Raw genomic sequence first — 21,820 nt, 5'->3', positions numbered from 1 at the left:
ATGAGAAGACCACAACAATTTGTAATTTCACAATGGGCCAACGATGATTGAGAAACTTATTGAGAGAAATCAACATACTTTCATATTTACAGCGCAATTTAAAAAAAACTGTGCGTCGGAAAATCGGGGAATCACATGAACTTTAACCGTATGGCAGTACACATTCGTTCATGAGTGAATGTGCACTACTCATGAAACAAAATGAGGAAGTACTCAAAAAAGCAATGACTGGGCCGTAACTTGAAGATAGAACCAGCTCGTATCCTTGTGAGAGGCTTTCTGTTGACGTGTTACGAAGTTAAAGGGATACTATAGTTTTGGTTGAGACCTAATTTCAGGTTTCTAACATTTTCTTTTGTGTGTGTGTGTGTGTGTGATGAGAAACCTCTTGTGAAATATGAAAGAGCATGTAATTACATGAAGAATTCAATGATTATTTGATGAAAATTGGTTTTGAATTGGCTGAGATAACCAAAACAGAGCGATTCTAGAGTGTGGGACCCACATTTCATTACTATCGCTTTATTTTACTTTGTTTTTGGATGTTTCAGTCATTCCAAACCCGATTTTCATCAAATAAACTCTGAATTCCTCTTAAAATGATATGCTCTGTACTATATCATGAGTGTTTTCTTGGTATCTTGCAAATGTTAAAAGCCCAATTCTCATCTCCACCAATACTGTACCATCTCTTTAACGTCATGAATACTCTTTATTTTAGTAATGAACTTTTATGACATTATGGCAGAAAACTCGTTATCGACAGAAATGGAGACATATTTATACATAATCATTCTGGGAAAGAGAAAGCGTAGGGGGAGATGGGGAGGGGAATAGGGGTGGGGGAGAGAGGGAGATCAGGGGGAGGGCTTGCAAGCACAAACCCTTGTCGGTCGTAAAGAGGAGCCAGAGCCAAAGTATCCCTTTCAGGATTTTTCCACGTACCATGGACCTAGGTCCATCAAGGAGGTACTAGGCGAGCTCGCCTAGTACCTCCTTGGGTCCATGCATAAACCATGTACATGGTAGTTCTACATTGGTGCTGTTCGTGATTCCGAAGGTTCGTTCATCCGAAACACACAAGTTCCCTATACCTGTAGAGGTTCGTTAATCCGAAAATGAAAAAGGGTTCGTTAATCCGAACATTTGTGGCGTTATTCCGATGGTTCGTTATTCCGGAGGTTCGTTAATCCGAAAATGAAATAGGGTTCGCTATTCCGAAGGCTCGTTTATCCGAAAATGAAATATGGTTCGTTATTCCGAAGGTTCGTTAATCAGAAAATGAAATAGGGTTCGTTATTCCGAAAGTTCGTTAATCCGACAATGAAATAGGGTCCGCAAAGAACCTTCGGAATAACGAGCTCTGTTTCATTTTCGGATTAACGAACCTTCGGAATAACGAACCTTATCATATTTTCGGATTAACGAACCTCCGGAATAACTAACCTTCGGAATAACGAACCTTCGGAATAACGAACTGTAACCGTTCTATATAGGTGCTCCCGACAAGGTTGGGTTGATGTAGACCTCCTGACCACGACTGCAATCACGGTTTACGCATGGTGATACACGTGTTCTACAATAGAATCGATGTTAATCAAATGTGGTGGATGGAATTATATTCGTTCTAGTCAATGTCTTTGTCGTCTCTATTCCTTCAGTGTTCGTCGAGTACGAGGACGTGTTTAACACAGACCTGGTCGTCGTCACGCTCGTGTTCATGATCCCCGCCGTCGTTTTTGCCGTGGTCGCCACTTTCTTCAGCTATCTGAATACCACACGTGTGCCGACAGAAACGTTGCACGGGAGACCAGGACTGTATCTATGGAACGGCATTGGACGTAAGAATGTTTGTTTGTTTGTTTGTTTGTTTGTTTGTTTGTCTGTCTGTCTGTTTTCTCTCTCTCTCCGTTCCTTCACATTTCAGTGTAGGGCCTATACTGTGTATATAGGCAATAAGTCGGAGTCTGGCGAGGTACAATGTGTATGACAGAGTTTGAACAAGGTTGGTGTAGCTCGCCAACCATTGCTTTAGTTAGATTAGGCATATACAATTATGATCATACTGTCGTAGATATACAGTCTTTCCTGTTTTGTAGTTTAAACAATTACTGTTTCACAAGGTTGTTCCTACATCATTTCCTTTTTCTGTGACTTTATACTTTAATATAAGTTCAACAAAATTGTTACTGGAGTTAAATGTATGATAGGAGTCATTTTTTTCTAATTCAGTATTTATTAGTAAAAATTAAACGGCATTTACAGCAAAGAATAAAAAATCAGGTGAATTACAGAATCACACAATAAAGAAAAAAATGCAGCATAACAAATTAGATACATAAAACACTACTTTTCAAATTTGACAAGAATGCCTTGTACGAAAACTACACAGTTTCAAATTAAATGTCAAACCTCCATTTTTGAAAATGAATCAAGTTGTAACTTTCTCTTCAACCCTATTCCCACTCTCCCTTTCCCTCCCCCTTTCCGTCTTTTACTCACTCTCTTGGATCATCTCTGAGATCCATCTTTGACTCATTGTTTGCCTCCGGCAAATTTTCCAACTTCACTTCTATGTCAGTAAACATGAAACATAATAATGGCATTAACAGCTGTATTTCATACATATCATCTCATGTGGTGATTATATAGTTATCATGAATAATTATGATGATGATTACAATAATAACAACATCATTGTCAATATCGGTCATAATTTGACATCCTCGACATCTGTATATCCCATTAAGTTTGATAAGTATGTTTGTTGTAGCATGGTGTCTGTATTGATGTTATACTTTCCTCTCCTTTTGTTCCCCAATTCTAGTACATGTAGCTCGTGACAGGTACAGATCTCTATCAGTCTACAAAACTCAATTTCTTAACTCTCGTTCACAGCCATTTTCCGATGTCTATTTCCACCTTGAGATGACCTTGTGCCAGTCCCTGTCTAGTCTACTATTGTCATTCATATTCTAACAAAATAATGATGTTGGTATTTATTTCCCTCTTTAGTTCTGGCCTGCGTATTGTCGTTGAGTGTCTACGCGGCGCTGTACCTGACCGAAATCCAGTACGAGGCGCTCAGCGTGGAAGACCGCCAGTCCACGGGAGGGTTCTATACCGACCGCTCGTTGCTAGGTTACTCGTACTGGCTGGTGGTGGCCAGTGCCGTGCTGTATGTCTTCAATCTCATCTTGATCCTCATGACGCAGTTGGTCCAGGATCCCCCGGAGTGGCTGCAGAGACGATATCGCACGGCCGACTTGGAGCAGCCTCCAGCAACCGAGCTAAAACTGGGAATCATATACTAGCCGGAAACCTTGTAGAAAGAAAGAAATATTTTTAACCGTCAAAAACAAAACAAAACAAAAAGATTAATGGCTTATTGTTTGGGTAGAAAGCGGTGATCGAGACGAAACCATGCAATCACTGGAAGCAAGAATGACCAAAACCAAAGCATCTTATATGATGCTTACCATGCACGACTATAAGCAACACATTACATATGGCCACCAACTCAATATAGACGTGACCACGAGGTGTCCTCCACAAAACTCCCTATTTACTTCCACCACATGCAAATGCATACACATTAAGGAAACTGTATGATTTCTTTACCTTTTTCTTGACAAACATATTCACTTCCTCTGCGTAATACTGCGTGATACATTAACAAAAACAAGACGAGAACCATGAAAAATAAGAGACGTTTCTTTCTGCGAAAATGCCCTGTGAGTTTACTCAGTTGTGGAGTAGAAAACGAAAGAATTCTTTCATAAATCAAGTCAAAGTCTCACTTAATCTTCTGTTTTGCATTCTCAATTCAGCACAGGATGCTAAGTTTCATTTGACTCGCGCACACACTGAAATTGTCATATCTATGTACCATTTTGTCTAAATTCTATTAGATTTTATTAACCCGGTTCTTTTTCTGGGCTAATTTTAAATCATTTCCCGTTAAGAAAAGGAGCTCACTTATGCAGACATTCAACTGACAATGACATTCGTGTCATATTCTAAGTTTTGGCTAAGACTATCGGCACGACTTACAGACATGCATCTAGTTAATATGATGTGGTAACACTGTATAGGAAAAAAAAAGAAGAGAGAAACAACTCATTTTTTCTTTGTAATTCAGCATCTTTGTCGCTTGCGAACATAGTAAAAATTCAATTTTTTTCTTCAAGGAAGAGAGCTGATGCAGTTACAAATCAAATGTACAATGTGATTAGACTTGTGCACATCTTAATCGAGAAGAAAATACTCGAGGAAAGATGAAGGAAGCCCAGTAGCAATCCCGGTAATCTATTATATCTGTCGGGTTTCTATCTTAGTAAAATAAAGCAGGTATGAGCCGCAGCTTTCCATGCCTCCTGTATAAGACTTAAAGCATGCATCACTGTTTTTGATTCGCCAAAACACAGCCATCTCGATATCAAACTGTCATCAAGATTTTAAAATGGCATGGTGCTCGCAATAGCTGCATTTATACGCAAAATAAGAAAATCATCCCTTAGCTCTACTTTAAAATGCAGTGGTCGCTCAAGTCGTGTTATGTTCTCCCTTATTAAATATGACTGATGAAAGTGCAACCTTCAGCACTTGATATCAAACAACATGTACATATCAATGACAAGCGTTTGTTTAGATGGAACTACAGTATTATGCTTTGATGTTACTTTATATGATATGTTATGATATGAAATGTTACTTTATTCTTAGCCATGTTACGATATTAGGTCCTGAGATCTTAGCGTGTGTCATCGCTTGCTATTCGGCTTTTTGTCCTTGCATGCGATTGGGAAAACTTAACGATGAGCACCCTATCAGCCTATGGGAAAAAAATCTGCATTCAGCTTATACCAGCGCTACAGGAACTACAATTTTGAGTAATGCCCGAGAATTTTAAGGTAATAGTTGTTCAATTGTGTTCACCAGTGAATTGATCTTGACCAATTGATTTTGATAGGTAGCAGAAATTGTAAACACATACATGCATCATCGCGAGCCGACGTGCTATTCTAATGTACTACTCAGATACATCGTGAGGTGTTCTTATTCTTTACAAATATCATTCAACTACATTGCTATCATGTACAAAGTTATGTAAATTGCTTGCAGACACCTACGTATTAGATCATTTGATGGTCTTTGTGCATATAATGTTTTGCAAGAATCACTCGCTTATACATTGACAAAAGGTATATTGATACAAAGCTGTTGTAGTTAAAGTCACTTGTAACCGAGATAAAATGAGTATTATAGCATTCGTTTGTTTGTACAAATATTTCAATTTATGTCATTATCATTATTATTATCGTTGTTATTATTTCGTTTTATTTATACAGGGTGGCCCCATCAGTAATCAAGTACTGTTTTGCAGGGGGCCCTGTAAACACATACATGCAACAATGTAACAATCACAATAAATGACACTTATACATAACTCAGTAGGTACTACATGAAAAAGAAAAAAATAAAATAAAATAAAATAAAATAAAATAAAAATAAAAACAAAACCTGTCACCACGACAACTTACTCATACCATTCTACAACTACAAAAAGTGGGTCTGCACTCCCACATACCATAGTAATCACATGTGTGTACACTTCAGGTCAAACGCTCAAAAAATAAGGGAGCTCGGGATAAAAAAAAATGCATTGTTTCGGTATAATCTTCAAAAGAATATATTTTTACCAAAACAAGGTAGCTTATGAAAAAAATATATATATACCAAAATACCAAATATATTTAATCACCATTACAGCATCTTGATATTGCCGACTTTTTAGAAATTGATAATGTTTGTTTCGTTTGAGCATTTCTCACTTCACTAAGAAGACTGTTCCAAAGTATTGCACCATCAAAAGAAAATGCCTTTCTGCCACTTTCAGTTTTTACTTTGGGCACAATGAAACCTCTACTTTGAGCATTTCTTGTATAATGTATTGATGTACACTCATGGCAGATGTAAACATACTCTGCACTATACAGGGGCATCATTCAAAATGTCATGCATAAGTTTGCCTTTCTGAAATTGCCACCTCTTCTCCATATCTATCCATTTTAGACGTGTGAACATTTTCATTCGTTGAGGTGCGAGTGTTTGTCTGCAAGACTATTCTTGTCATTTGTTTGTGTTGCTTGATAAGAATATCCTTTGCTCCTTGGCTTGAGTTTGTCCTCGAAGAAGGTATACATTGTGGTCGAGATTAACATGACTGATTTGTCTTTTCAAGTCAAAGCATGGACGATCAATAGAAGCATGGAAGTAAATCATGAAATAGGAGGCAGTAGAAAACGTTGACAGACTTTTTTTTATTTTCAATGTATGCAAGATATTTCCCCCAAAATCAGTCCTCTAGAAATATACAGAAGGTATGAAAATACACCGCTTATCAGTTAAAGCCTCTTATGAAAGAGAAATACTCAGAATGGTCTTTGGATAATTGCTAGTCGATTCATGAAGTGTTTTTTTTTTGACGCTGTAGTGTGTTTCTGTATAAACGTTTAAATCAATCATTATGTGTGTATGTGTGTTTGTGTGTGCGTATGTATACATTGTAATCTGAGACTAATCTGTCTTTCAAAGTCTATAAAGGACGATTGATGGAAGAAATCCCGGAAAGACGAGGTAATATAGGGAAATGAGAACAACTAAATTCTTTTTCATTACCAACATTCTGACTCTTGAGTATGGTCTTGCTATAGTATACACTTACATGCTGTGAAGAACATAAACATATATTAATTATTGTAATGGGGTTCGGAGTGGTGTGTGCGTATTCGTGACCAAGCAATCTGGTATTCCAAATTTGTCAATTAAAGAGTCCAGTATAATCTGCCTGGAACTACATCTTCATTTTTCAGTTTGTTTGTTTGTTTTTTCTTGATGAATGAATGATCTAAAGATGGCGGGCTTTACATCCAAATTGAATGAGAATAGAGCAGCTTGAACGACGTTGCTAAAACGGAAGGTAATGTGTCAGTAGTTTTGAACAGGCACGAAATAATCATTGTAATTTAGTTATGTTTGTTTCATACTTTTCTGAACTTTAAGTGGAAATGAATACTAACACAATGCAGTACAATCATGCGTGACTGTTCTGTGTGTCAGAGACACGTTGGGTTGGCTTGCGACTTTGCACTAAATCAAGAAGACGGATTTGAACTAAAAGGCAACAACAGCGACATAATCTGAGAAGAGTTAAAACTTATTAAACCCGTCACACGTATAAAAACGGCAGAATCTAGTCAGATATTCTCGTCTTGATTAATATTCTATTCTTCATCAATGGAAACAAATTGTACAAAACAGAACTACAACATCTGTACATCAATTTCATAATCCTTACACTCTGATGTTTTTTTTTCACCAAACATGAATCACAATCCATATACCGCACTCGTTTTTTACTACCTGTTTTTTTTTTTAATGACACACAATCCCTTTTTACTATAATATTCATTCTTCACTCTGCAAATTATATCATCTGTATCAATAACAGAAACGTTTATACTTACATTCATTCTACCTGACCATGGATATCACTATCCATTGGTTGAAGTTCATTTCTATACAAAAGAACAAATCCAAACTACCCTATAAAATGCCCCGTCAGTTCTCCAGATAAATTTCATTTTCATTTACCTCTTTTGAAATACGCTGATGGCGATTCCCTTTGCCAATTAAAAAAAAAGATCTAGTAATGATCGTGAAAGAAACCAAAAAGAAACATTTCTTTCTACAGCAGAAATTTAAGCACGAGAAGCTAGTATAAAAGTGGTCCCAGTATACCCAAACTGCACCTTCGTTTGGCGATCCGATGGGTGTTGATAGACCAGTCCTTATAGCGTTTTGTCATTAAACACTCTAATTGATCGTCCAAACCCTCGAGCCACGATTATAACCTATGCGAACAGTCGCAGTACCTGCAATTATGTCTGCGACCGATTGTCCTGCGCACAGTTTGAGAGGAAAATGCGGCGAAAGATTATTACACGGACGGCCAATTGACACCCATCGATCGGGGCTTGTATTGGTCCGCCACCACCTGCTTCAGTCTGAAGACAAGCACGGCTCCGTGAAATTAATTATGCATTGATAGGGTGGTTTCTCGAGAGGAGATGAAAACCCTGCTCCCTTGCGCACGTCTCAGGCCTGTCTGATCACTACTCTGACTTTTACAACGAAAAAAAAAGAAGAGATTATCAATATCCATTCTTCACTTTCTGTGTCTTCACAAAAGGGAGCGAATGAGCATGTGCGCCATTTCTTACTATAAACGTTACAGCGTCTTGACTTATAGGCCTATGCAATATCTATTTTATTCTATAGGTGTAATGAGTGCCGCGGATCCGAACGTTACAATATTATATATCAAAGCAGAACTTGTTATACAAGTCAAATCTAAAAACATAAATAATTCAGATTGGCTGCTTTATCTCCTGCTTCCGTATGCCAAACAAGGGTAGCATCGTATGGTCTCCCAACGTCATATCATAGCGCTGGGAGAGTCCTTTAACAAGAAAATAAAAAAGAGAGAAACAAAAAAGAATGCAAATAGTTAAAGTAGACGGACACGAAGTCTGAAAGTTAGTGTTTCACTCAGATATAGACGCATAGAGAAGTGTCGGAAACTTCTCAGAATTAATTTAAACGCCCTTTAAAGCATGTCAGCTATATTCTCCGAGTAAATTAATGTTCCTGATACATTCAATGTAGACAGTTAATCAATGATGGTCCTGTAAAGACCCGCCTTCTCAAAGTACCATTTACAACTGTATACTGAGAAGTTACCGATTGGTTGAGTTTGATAAGGTAGCATGGTCAAAATCAATGTTTAAATTTGACCGGCAGTCATGTAGCATCCGGTGTAGACATGTACAGGACCTTTGAGAAATCGCGTAGCGCACATGATGGCGCAAGGCACACCCAGTGTACCCACATTACATTTATACCGGATTGATTTTCACTAAAAACAGCAACAAAGGACCTAATGGACATCTTGTAATGGGCAAACTCCTCACAATGGCCTATCCATATCGATCGTGGACAGGCCAAAATCCTTGGACACTATCAAGCTAAAATGAAAGCAGCGCTGCGTGAAATGAACAGGGGGTATATCGTTCGAGCATCAATAAATCGTGTGCGAAGGGGACGTTCAGATTGTATCTGAATATCTCGCTTATCTTCCTGGGATCAGTCGTAACGAAATTACGCTACTCCTTTTTATGCTGCCTAGAAACACATTATACTTTCTAATCTGGATACATCTAAGTGTTAAAACACTGAACTTGATTCAGCACAGAAGCAAACAAAATAATTTAAACGGCTGCCGCGCAGCTTTGCTGTTATGATAGGACCTGGTGCTATATGACAGGATGAGATGACTCCAACTACTTTTATACATCACTCTCTTCTTCTTCTTTTTTTTTTTTTTTGGGGGGGGGGGGGTGGGACCGAAAACTATCAAGCTTGCTTACTTCAATCCTGAAATTTCTACCATCGCTCGATCTCCCCTACTCTGCTTAAAATATTCAGAAAGGAGTCATGATACTTAAGTTAGATCCCCTCCTAAAATTACCAATACATGAAGAGTACGTCCTATCAAAAACAGATGTTACAAGCAAATGGCTTGAAAAAGACTAAAAATATATTTTAGAAAAAAAAAACCTGAAGCACTACCAACCCTACGCAGTCTTGAACTGTTTAGCTGTACACGAGTTTATCCTAATTTTACTCAATAAGGATGTTTTTGTTATCAGGAAGAGTTCGATGTACGAAATATTTCCTTTTTTCACTACTCTTTGATTCACGTTCAAGTTCTGACAGCTGCATCATTTGGAACTGCTGATGAGACCACCTCACTGCACAACGGTAGGCCTGATGTTGAAAGGTGAACACTTTATCATTGCAAAAAGTAGGGACGCGTGTAATGAGTTTGCCGTTTGGGTGTCGGTTCGTTAAGCTACGTATACCCATGATGACCATGCACGTTAGCCTTACTCATCATAGTGAATCAGTACTAAGTCTTCTTCATCAATTTTACGAAGAACCCCAATGTTACGATTTCAAAATCACTCAGTCTTTGAAATGAACAATCTCACAAAACATGTTTGAAGCCCCTGTTCGCAAAAATCGAAGGAGTCGATCGCCTAATTGTGGCCTTGAAGTGAAGATTGACGCGGTAAGTATTCTGGTCTCTCGGTAACGACTGCCTTGAAATATGCAAAAAATTCAGTATATGATTGTTTGAATTTCAGAGGACACATAAGAGGCCGTGCCCATGTGCCCATGAACATTAGGGATTCACGAAAACTTGCAAAATCCCAATTACAAGTGTTTTACGACTTTTATAAGTGTTACAGTTGAACATGGAACCTTGATATCAGAATTTGAAGTCAAATAGCTGATAGCCATTGGAAACCACTGGGTTTCATTTGACTGTCTTCTTCTTGAAGTAAAGAAAGAAAACGCCAATGGTAATTGTACAAACAAACAAAACAAAAACTGAAGGCAAACTGGTACGTACCTGGTAAGGCCCTGTCACACCTTTCCGGGTAAGCTACGCGGGCTTGTTGCGAGTAGGGACTTTCCAGCACGCAGGAGAATTTTTCTGCGGGCGGACAAGGATGTTGGCGAGCTCCGTACTTGCGTCTTACTGCTAGACGCGTGTTATTTACCTGCTACTTGCGTGCATTCCTTGTGACTTGCGTGAGAGCTTTGAAACCGATCCATTTTCAGCTACGAGTACGGGGACTGCGAATACCTGCGTTATAGTAACAGCTGCGAAATACCTGCGTGGGAGTTGCCTGCGAGGTGCTGCCGCTAATGTCCTCCTACTGGTGTTCTGCGTGTACTCCCGGGACTCACCCGGAACGAGTTTTGAGCATGCTCAAGGCCTTGTCACACCGTGTCTGGGGAAGCCTTGCGGGTTGACTCGCGGGGAAAACTTTTGCTACCAGGACCTCCCAGCAGTTGGTCCGCACCTGACAGTACCCAGCGCCATCCAGCGCGTATCTCGCTCATAGTTGCCCGGAGGTGCGATTTACCCGCAACCAAATTTTGAGCATGACCAAAACTTTTCCGGGTGAGTTGCGGGGATTGCCCGCAGAGGTCCTCGCAGAACGCCAGTAAGAGGCCCTTAGCGGCAACACCTCGCAGGCAACTCCCACGCAGGTACTTCGCAGTCCCCGTATGCGGCCAAGATAATGACATTCTGTGTGACTTCTGCCATTCCTTCAGAGGGATTCCTTCACCGAGTTGTCAGCCCTCACTCGCCACCTATACGCCTGACACGCAGGTCACACGGCAGTAGAACGTAAGTGGCACGGGTCCAGCAGGTAAGACACATGCGAAACTTGCCCAAATCCTTGTCCGCCTGCAAAAATTGTCCTGCTTCCTGGAAAATCCCCCACAACAACAAGCCCGCTTATAGCTTGCCCGGAAAGGTGTATCAGGACCTAAACTTGCTGCGGGTGAATAGGACTTGCGTGAGCAACTCCGGGTAACTACGGGTGAGATACGTGCCATATACTGTCATGTGCAGGTAATCTGCGGGGACCTCCGGGTAGTAAAGATTGTTCTTCGCAAGTCGCACGCAAGGCTTGAGCGGAAAGGTGTGACAGGGCCTAATGATTACATTATGTATTACACAAATAACAAAACCTAAAAACAAATTAGACATGAATTGGCGTCACACACACACACACACACACACACACACACACACACACACACACAAACAAACAAACACACCAATACACACATATGCGCTTTCTCCGTCAAATTTAAGCAGAAAACTGTAGGGTCTATATACCACCTATTCAAATCACAGCAGGAGACGCACCTCTACAAAATTGTGTCGTGCAAAGCCCCTAATTTCTCCTGCGGATATTTCCAGGCACATGAATACTTTGAAATGTCTTGTTCACTTTCTCTCTCCTTGTAGGCCATTTCTTTTACCTAAATTGTTTAGATTGGGAGTTGAGGTCTCGAGTCAGTTACATATCTTGATTTGACAATGCTGGAAAGGAATGAAATGTGCTATTGTACTCGGTGATATGCGAGAGTACGCGCTGAAAATGTATTAACTTGTTTAAATACTGATGTGTGGTCAGTGTGTGAATACGTGTATGCAGGTACAAAATGTGACTGTCGAGTCATTGGTTTGAAAACGTGACTGTCATGTCAGGTCATAATATAGGCGTAGGATATATACATTTAGTATTCTCTCTCTTATGATCGTAAAAGATGTTACGAATCATACATAAACACACAAATCGAAACCCATATTACACAACAGCGTCTGATCGTTCGTTCCGAAATCATTAAGCCTCGAAATAATTTGTCTACCTAACAAGAAAGTTAGAGGCCTCTACAGTGCACTCCTGTTATAACAGACACGGTTAAAACGAAATTACGGTTACAACGAAGTAAAAATTGAGGGCGCAACATTACCCGCACTATATCTTTTATTGTTTGTTTGCTCGGTTATAACGAAATTTCGATATAAAGAAAGAAAACTGCCGGTACCGAGGACTTTCTTTTAACGGGAGTCCACGGTTTTAGTAAAACATTGGAGACGAATATAACTTGCCTTGCTCTGGTCCTAGTGTGGGGATTGATGCGGTGAATATAATTTTGGTCTCTCGTTAAAGGCATAATTTGCCATTTGCAGATGAAACAAAAACCCAGCATTAGTGCTTTGAAATAGTTCTAAAATGTGAGTTAGGGATAGAAACAACCGCTGTAAAAAATTGAATCCGTATAATCGATGTTAAGTGTTTTATATACACAAAATGTGATCAAGAGTTATGATAAAAATGTTTCCAGGCTAAACCGTCAACAGTTCCCCGATTTATTGAAAAAAGCACTGCTATCTCCTTATATTTTAGGCTTTATTGCGAAAATTGTATATGGTGGACGTTTTGTGATACAACAAATCTACACATATGCATCAGATGTGATATCTTGGACATTTTTTAAATCACTGCTCCCGAATGAAATGCAATGTAACACGTACAAATTTAGCAATGTCATACACAGCTGTGTTTTGACGCACGGATGCTATAAAAATCGCAACATCTAAAGTTGATTAAAAAACTTAATACAAACTACGCAGGAGACGTCCTCGCAAACTAAATCTGCACTTTCAAGTATGTCGTTAAAATGCCAAAATAGAAGCAGTGGATCTGTGAAACATCGAGAGGATTTCGTGGATTAATTCTCGCGTGAAGAAGTAATAGCACGGTTGCAATTTAAAGGACCAGTCCTGCGTCAGTCATGACATTTCAGCGCCTTTCCTTAATTGTTTTCCGGCTTGTTTCTTTCTTTTTTGCTTCTGTTTGTTATCATCTGTCTTGTCTGCTTGTTCTGTTACATTACTCTTTTCTATCACTCCTATACTTCTTTTCTCTTCCTCCTCAACCTCCTCTTTGTTCTCGTTCGTGTGAGTGTGTGTGTGTGTGTGTGTGTATGTGTATGTGTGTGTGTGTGTGTGTGTGTGTGTGTGTGTGTGTGTGCGTGTTTAATTCTTGCTCTTCTCAACTAAAAGGGGAATGAAACCAAAATGTACATGTGGATTGAGTATTAAAATGTAGCAATATTCATTTAGTAGAACACATCGGTGAAAATTTGAGGAAAATCGAACAATCCCTTGATTTTTTGTCTGTGTTGATCTTTAAATAAGTTTTGGTGCCATCATCACAGGATGAGAGGACTACGTACAACACTGTGACATCATGCATCAAAGAAAATAGAAAACAAAAATTCCACAAATTTTATTTCAATGAAAAGTACACATTCCGTCGACTTGTTACTGAATTCCCCCTGCTTTCTGAAGGAGGCAAGACAAGTGCTCTTTTATCATGCTAGAAAAGTGAAAATACATGTACGCTGAATTTGCTACACACTGTATATCATTTTCCACACATGACGTCATCTCATCCAGCGATGGTGGCACCGAAATCTTAAGAATTCAAAACTTTTCAACGGATTGTCCGATTTTTTTTTCCCCTCAAACTTTCACTGTCGTGTTCTACTGCCATTGTTGCATTCACTCCAACGGCGTAAATCCGTACTGAGGAGTGGGGGGGATGGTCACCATCACCACGATTACAAGCCCATAACCGGACCGGACCGGAGGAAGATTTTGCATTTTCAGACCTGAAATTCAGCGATCTGGTGCACACTTTTGGTGAAATTTTTGTTTGTTTTTTCGTTAAAAAAAAAACAATAGAAAATTAAATATTCACAATATATTATTGAATGACTAAATCGTGCTATTTCAGCTCTTGCTCCGCCTGTGCGACATCACTTCGAAGGCCTACTAAATACAGTAGTGGGGCCTATCACCGGCGTAGACAGGATTTGATCTTGGGGGAGCGGTTATGAGATCGTGAGGGAGCGAAGCAAGCGAGGGGAGGGGGGTATGGTAGGGGGTTTCTCCCTCCCACGGTGAAATCTTTTCACATTGAAAATTTTGACATTTTACAGTCCCAAAACTGCCGTTTGTAGCTATATTCTTCGCTTTGGAAATTAAGGGGGGGAGAGGGGGGCACACCGTGCGCAACTGATGTCAATCACTGGCAGCAACATCAGGAGAATGGCATAGCGATTAAATGCGAGCGAGCTTGAAAATTTTGACATAATGCTTTTACATGCTAAAGACTGCCGTTTGTAGCTATACTTCTTCGCTTTGGAAATCAAGGGGGGCCGCACCGGGCGCAACTGATGTTGTCAATCACTGGCAGCAACATCAGGAGAATGGTATAGCGATTAAATGCGAGCGAGCAAAGCGAGCGAGCTTGAAAATTTTGACATTTTACAGTCCAAAAACTGCCGTTTGTGGCTGTATTTTTTTGCTTTGGAAACTAAGGGGGGCGCACCGGGTGCAACTGCTGGCAATTACTGGCAGCAACATCAGGAGAATGGCATAACAATTAAATGCGAGCGAGTGAAGCGAGCGAGCTTGAAAATTTTGACATTTTACAGTCCCAAAACTGTCGTTTGTAGCTATATTTTTCGCTTTGGAAATTAAGGGGGGGGGGGGCGCACCGGGCACAACTGCTGGCAATTACTGGCAGCATGCAACATCAGGAGAATGGCATAACGATTAAATGAAAGCGAGCGAGTTTGAAAATTTTGACATTTTACAGTCCCCAAACTGTCGTTTGTGGCTGTATTTTTTCGCTTTGGAAATCAAGGGGGGGGGGGGGGGGGACACACCGGGCGCAACTGCCGGCAATTACTGGCAGTAACATCAGGAGAATGGCATAACGATTAAATGCGAGCGAGCGAAGCGAGTGAGCTTGAAAATTTTGATATTTTACAGTCCCAAAAACTGTCCTTTGTGGCTGTATTTTTTCGCTTTGGAAATTAAGGGGGGCGCACCGGGCGAAAATTGCTCGCAGTTACTGGATGCAACATCAGGAGAATGGCATAATGATTGAATGCGAGCGAGCGAAGCGAGCGAGCTTCAACATTTTGACATTTTACAGTCCAAAAACTGCCGTTTGTGGCTGTATTTTTTCGCTTTGGAAATGAAGGAGGCGCACCGGGCGAAAACTACTGGCAATTACTAACAGCAACATCAGGAGAATGGCATAATGATTAAATGCGAGCGAGCGAAGCGAGCGAGCTTCAACATTTTGACATTTTACAGTCCAAAAACTGCCGTTTGTAGCTATATTTTTCGCTTTGGAAATTAAGGGGCCGGGGCGTACCGGGCGCAACTGCTGCCATTCACTGGCAGCAGCATCAGGAGAATGGCATAGCGATTAAATGCGAGCGAGCGGAGCGAGCGAGCTTTAAAATTTTGACATTTTACACTCCAAACACTGCCGTTTGTAGCTATATTTTTCGCTTTTGTTTGTCCCACTTTTATGGGGGAACCACCCCCCCCCCCCCATCGACGCCTCTGCATATGAGGGTGCTTTTGTTAAGTGAAAGATCTGCTGCATACTCTTTGATAAATTAGGGAAATATACGTCAATCTCAAAAGTGTACAAAGTCTATCGAAAGGGATCCTGTATAGCGGAGCTTTTGCATGTTTATGATTGCAATACAACGATCTGGTGCATAGTTCTGGCGATATTTGGACAATTTTCCATTAAGAAAGTTCGAGATTTGTCCTCATCTCGGGAATTGCTTGGGGGATAAATGATTTGTCTGCCTAAACACTTCCGTAGGGGCGGGGCAAATGCCCCTTTGCCCCCCCCCCCCCCCCCCCGAGATAGATTCTTCGACGCCCCTGATCTTCCCTGGGTATGCTCATAGATGTATCCTGACTGAGTCACCAGTCACAGTCGTTTCTCAGGAATGATTCAGGAAATGGAGGGGGTTCAAGTATGGCGATATAGTTTTTGTTATTGTTTGTTTGTTTTCGTACATATCTTGCAGATGGTCCCCAGTTACTCGCGTCATAGCATGTTTACATATAGGCCTATACTATTTGACGTTGTCAACGTCTGAGCCATACCTTACAGTGTATGTCGATGTTACTTTCTTCGCGAGCGAGCGCTTGAGAAAATTATGTATACATTTTCCTACAAGATAGAATACTGTTCAGCTCTGTTACCTGTCTGAAGGCCGGCGTACAAACGTCATTCAATATGCCAAAATTGATACAATCACATTTCCGCTTCCTCCATTTTTTTTCTTCAAAATTCAGGGGGGGGGGGGGGGGATGATTGTACAGGCCATCCCCCCTCCTCCATTTCAGGGGGGGGGGGGATATATCCCCCCCATCCCCCCCGGGATTTACGCCCATGATTCACTCAATCCACATGTAGACTTGGGTTTCATTTTCCCTTAATTCCCAATGGTGTCGTTTGAGCGTCACCTTATCTGCTGAGAGCACCAAAGTGCACACTCAGTGTACTGATGTTGCGTTCCAGTGAAAAGGTCTCTGGTCACGAATTTCTAGTCTATAGTCCCATACGTTGTCTGTTGATTTTTCCCCTCCGGCCCTCCAGTGTCATCAGAAATGCATTTGAGAGTTTGATGAAATTCGTCACATGGTCGCACCGGTTGCACCATGCCAATTTCCTTCAAGAAGCTGCCATATACAGTACATGTACGTTGTACCATGAATGCTAATAAAGTAACATCATCATCATCGTCGTCGTCGTCGTCATCATCATAATCATCCTCATTCATCACCACCACCATCATCGTCGTTATCATCATCAACATCATCATCATTGTCGTTGTCATCATCATCATCGTTGTCATCGTCATCATCATCATCATCATCATCATCATCAGTTTTTATCTGTGTCTGACCCCGATAACAAGGGTGGCTGGAATTGCCTCACAGCCCTCACAGCGATAGTTCTCACATGTTCTCGCCACCTCTCCCGATTTGGGGCATCCTTTTTTAATCCAACCCTCCCGAGCTCTTCCTCTATCCGTCTCTTCCATGTTTTCTTCGGTCGCCCTCGCTTTCTTGGCTCATTTACTTTCATAAACTCCAGCACTTTCTTCAGGACATCATCATCATCCTTCGTCAACATGTGCCCATACCACCACACCCCACTAGCTCTTCCTAGCTGTTCCATTGATTCCTTCGGTGATCTATCGCTTGTGTAAACAGCCAGTTAGTCTCAACCCACATGGTCTAATCCCATTTTGCCTACAACCAGTTGGTCCAATGACCATTTAGTCCAATTTTCCCTCTTTGCCTCATGACTAGTTGTTCTATTGCCAGATGTGCCATGCCCATTTTGTCTAATACTCACAATTTATTAGACAACATGGGAAACAATCAAAGGAGAAAATTGCTAAATTACACCATCTGGTCATTAGATGAAAGGATGAATAGCCATTAGGCCGTGCAAGTGAGGATTAGACCAAACGGGCATCAGATGAAGTTGATAGTACATCAAATGTGTTTAGCTGTAGTGGTGTTACATGAACTGGGAAGTAAACCATCTGATATTAGACCGGGGCCCGTTTAATAAAACTTGTCATAGATGTGACAAGCTACGGAAATCCTTGCATCTGATTGGCTGAGAGCAAATTTGTCACTGAATAAACCATTCCTTCAACCCATGCATCTCCATCATATCCCCAGTCTTCTTTTTATCCAATGATTTTCACACCACACATCACTCCCACCAAAGCTCTCTCTCTCCCTGTCTTCCTCTAATTGCCATGTATAGCAATACACATTTGGGGCAATGAAATGAAAAGAAATGAAGAAACCTGTTGCACACTTGTGTATTCTGAGGTATGTATTTTACATTTTCACACAACACTGATAAAAAATATGTCTTTCTGAAATGAGTTGTATGTACAAGCATTTGCGACAGACAAATCTGATCTATATATTAGAGAGAGAGAAAAAAAAGTGCCAAGACATTATTGTGGGGGTGAAACTGATTCATAGTTAAACTTCAGAGTAGAGGCAAGAGGCAACCCCCATGAGACATTCAGATCAGGAAAGCCTGCAAACTATGTGCGTTTTACAACTTTTCAAAGCGTCACAGTCGAATATGGAACCTTGAGGTGTGATCGAATTTCTGAAATACGCAGAACCCCCCTCACTGTAATTGTATGTCTTCATCCAGTCACCATATGTTGTCTCGCCAAGCATAAAAATGTATCAATGTACACACATATGTATTACATCACAGAACTGTGGCAGTATTTAAAAAAAAAGAGAGATGAATACGAGGTAAATTCTCATGCATACACGCCATCATTTTTGCATGAATGAAGGGTAATCTGCATCTGGATTTGCCCGCACAGAAAATGCAATTGAGAAACAATATATTCGTTTGCAATATCTGATCAGACGAATATGATCAGATAAATCTGATTAATGTCAGAAAATAAAGCGACACTCATGGGAGGTATCTTCTGATGAACACATGCAGCCAGACTCATTTGTGTTTGGGTTGAACACAAAAAAATAACCGGGGCAGAAAATTATCACAATATACACTGATGTCTTTTCTGACACACATAAAAACTAAAATGTTACTGCTCAGGAGTTGTAGTGCTTGCCCAGAATTCATAAAACAGAAAAAGATTAACAACCCTCTTCTGCAAAATTATGTCAACGTTGAACCGATTCACTCAAAATTTGCCATCGCAGAGCACAAGACAGACTTTGAAAAGACCGCCACGAAAGGTAAATAAATTGGCATTTGAGACATTCAAGTGGCGGGCCAAACTTTGAACGCAATGAATGAAACAAGCACACAGCAATTCGAGGGAACATTCATTCACATTCCACAAAGAAAACAAAAAGAGGACGGTACGAGAATTCATATTCCACCTGCTACGCACTCTGGTCTTCTTGGCTACTAATACACTTGATACAAATGTATCTTGCTGTACAAAATCTTTGTTTGATGTATCATAGTTTATCTATTCATTATACTTTCAAAGAATATGTGATACATAGTACACATTCTCTTATGTACAAAAATGAAAATATTGCAATTTAAACGATACCCACAAAATAAGGAGAAAAAGAGAGGGAAAAAAAACTTTGCTATAACACAAATGCATATCACAATTCATAATTACAGAAATTACCTGTCTGGCAAACATTATCATACTGAGGAATACAAAACATTAAAAAAAATAAATCTCAAACAGCTTTATCAGAAAATACAAAAGCACAGAAAAAAATGAGAATATAAATAACTGTACGATACATACCATGATTTAAACTATGAAATTCAAAACTCACACTAATACGCACTGCAATTTTCTTTCATGGGAAATTCCCAAATCTAAAAAAATGATAATTCATATGGGGACAGGCATTTGATAACTTTAAAGCACTCATTTAAATTGAAGATTTTATTCTCTTTCAAGTTGTCAGCTATTCTGATTTTTCTTACATCAAACTTCCTCTACAATGTATAAACTACTCAGACCATTTTTCACCTATGATTTTTCTTCTTACATTTCACATAGCTGTAAGATTCCAGAGTTTCTCTTTTATGGTATGCATGAACCCAATCTGGTATGTATCTAGTGAATGAGTGCTTTATCAAAAGAAGTCCACTGATATCAAGATTAATGAACACTTTTGTATTGTTGGACCCAATCAACAAATTGACAAGTCCATACATGGCACTTAATAATGACTTGATAATGACCAATTCCATACATGGCACTTAATAATGACTTGATAATGACCAATACATTGCTATCAAAAAAATTGATTGTGTTTAAAGAATCATGCAGTGAAGTCGCTTGCAACTGATCACAATTCAGAAAAAGAAATGAAAAGAAAAATAGAAAGAATCCACAACAAACAACACGTGGCACTAGAGGCATGTATTTGTAGTTCACTGATTAATGAATAGTATCTGATCGGCCGGTGCAAAACCTGGATTATTAAGTCACACACCATGTTGGGGATCTAAGATGGCTGATGTGCTTATCATGATACCTTCTTAGCACAGATAGAAGTCTATTAGATCTAAAATCAATTACAAGACATGGCTATGGGCAGTGTCCATTACTCACCATAGGTCAAACTTGTCCTCACAAGTCCATATGTAGCACCAGTGGACACACAAAGAAGGCATCACTATTCACATCACATCATTTGATCTGAAATATGCATGTGCTTCCCATTCATGATTACATCAGCATTTCATTATTGCCAAAGTCACAATTTCCCTTTTTGGCCTTTTTCATAAGATTTTCTGCATCCACGGTTAAATGTCATTATTACTATGAGCTATCTGTACAAGATCAACAAAATGAAACAAAAGTCTTATCATATATTGCATAATGCATCGGATTTAGAAACACATACACACACGAAGATACATTGAGACACACGCAGAAAAACCTGGAGGATTACGTGAAAAAGACAAATCCCAGTTAAGATTAGGCCCCAGTCACATATAAACACGGATTCTCAAAGATCTACATGGTGATGCGGGGAGATCCGGGATAGTTTCGACTTCAATGGAGTGTCGACGTGCGTTGATTTGACTGTACACACATTATCAACATGGCAGCTACACGGATAAGGCCAAAAGAGCGCGGCGTCTACACGGACAAACACGGCATTTACACGGATCAAAACGGCAGCTACATGGCAGCCACATGGACCATTCCAGATTGCTCTGCCAACACGGCAATCCCTGGATGACGCTGGATGTTTTTGACCATCAAAAGTTGCTGTGTTGGCCTCCCTAATGTCCCCGGATCTACACGGACGTACACGGATGTCCAAGGATGTCTAAGGATATCTCCCCGGATCACCCCGGATCAAATCCGGGTTGATCAGGGATGTCTATGTGACTGGGGCTTTAACAGTTTGGACAACAGATGAAGTGAACTACACAAGCGTAATGACACCTTGAAATCCATGCTGCTTTGGAGCTCATGAACCCTAGAGAGGGATGTGGGATGCTTTCTTTAGATTTTTTAGGACAATATTGACAACTAAAAAAAAAATTAAAACACACCACATCACACCCTAAACACACACACACACACACACATAAAAACTTAACTCTGATACCATTCTCAGGGGGCGGAGCATTGGTAAAGACATCTTTTGTCAAAAACTGACCAATGATTAAAGATTCCACTGCTATATATTGTCAAATACATTATCCAACACTGTTTGATGCATAGCTGAATGGTCAAAGCGTGGGCGGACAGAAGAGTTTTTTTTTTTTTTTTTTTTTTTTGGGTGAAGATGGACTCAAATTTGACCCAGCCCTACTTTAAATCCATGATAAACCGTAAAAGAAAAACAACAATAGTCATCTGTGAAATCTGACGAGGGGATACTTCTTCCTTTCGTCCTCAAGAGTCTGAAGAT

At 40.1% G+C, this 21,820-nt stretch overlaps 1 protein-coding gene across 1 annotated transcript in view; it reads left to right on the top strand.

The window, feature by feature from the left end:
* The window catches only part of LOC139726791 (clarin-2-like), a 30,381-nt gene extending 22,989 nt beyond the window's left edge, over positions 1-7,392 (top strand). Inside the window, exons 3-4 of the mRNA XM_071637782.1 lie at positions 1,662-1,841; positions 3,016-7,392. Of these exons, the coding sequence (XP_071493883.1) occupies positions 1,662-1,841; positions 3,016-3,314 (479 nt within the window). The 3' untranslated portion in view covers positions 3,315-7,392. The remainder of the gene's footprint in view (positions 1-1,661; positions 1,842-3,015) is intronic.
* Positions 7,393-21,820: the final 14,428 nt, after the last annotated feature.

Source organism: Diadema antillarum, unplaced genomic scaffold, assembly GCF_040938485.1.
Source record: "Diadema antillarum isolate AM-2024a unplaced genomic scaffold, OU_Dant_1.0 seq00000098_RagTag, whole genome shotgun sequence".
Classification (NCBI taxonomy): domain Eukaryota; kingdom Metazoa; phylum Echinodermata; class Echinoidea; order Diadematoida; family Diadematidae; genus Diadema; species Diadema antillarum.
The sequence above is the reverse complement of the archived record's forward strand: the minus strand, read 5'-3'. Positions and strand labels throughout refer to the sequence as shown.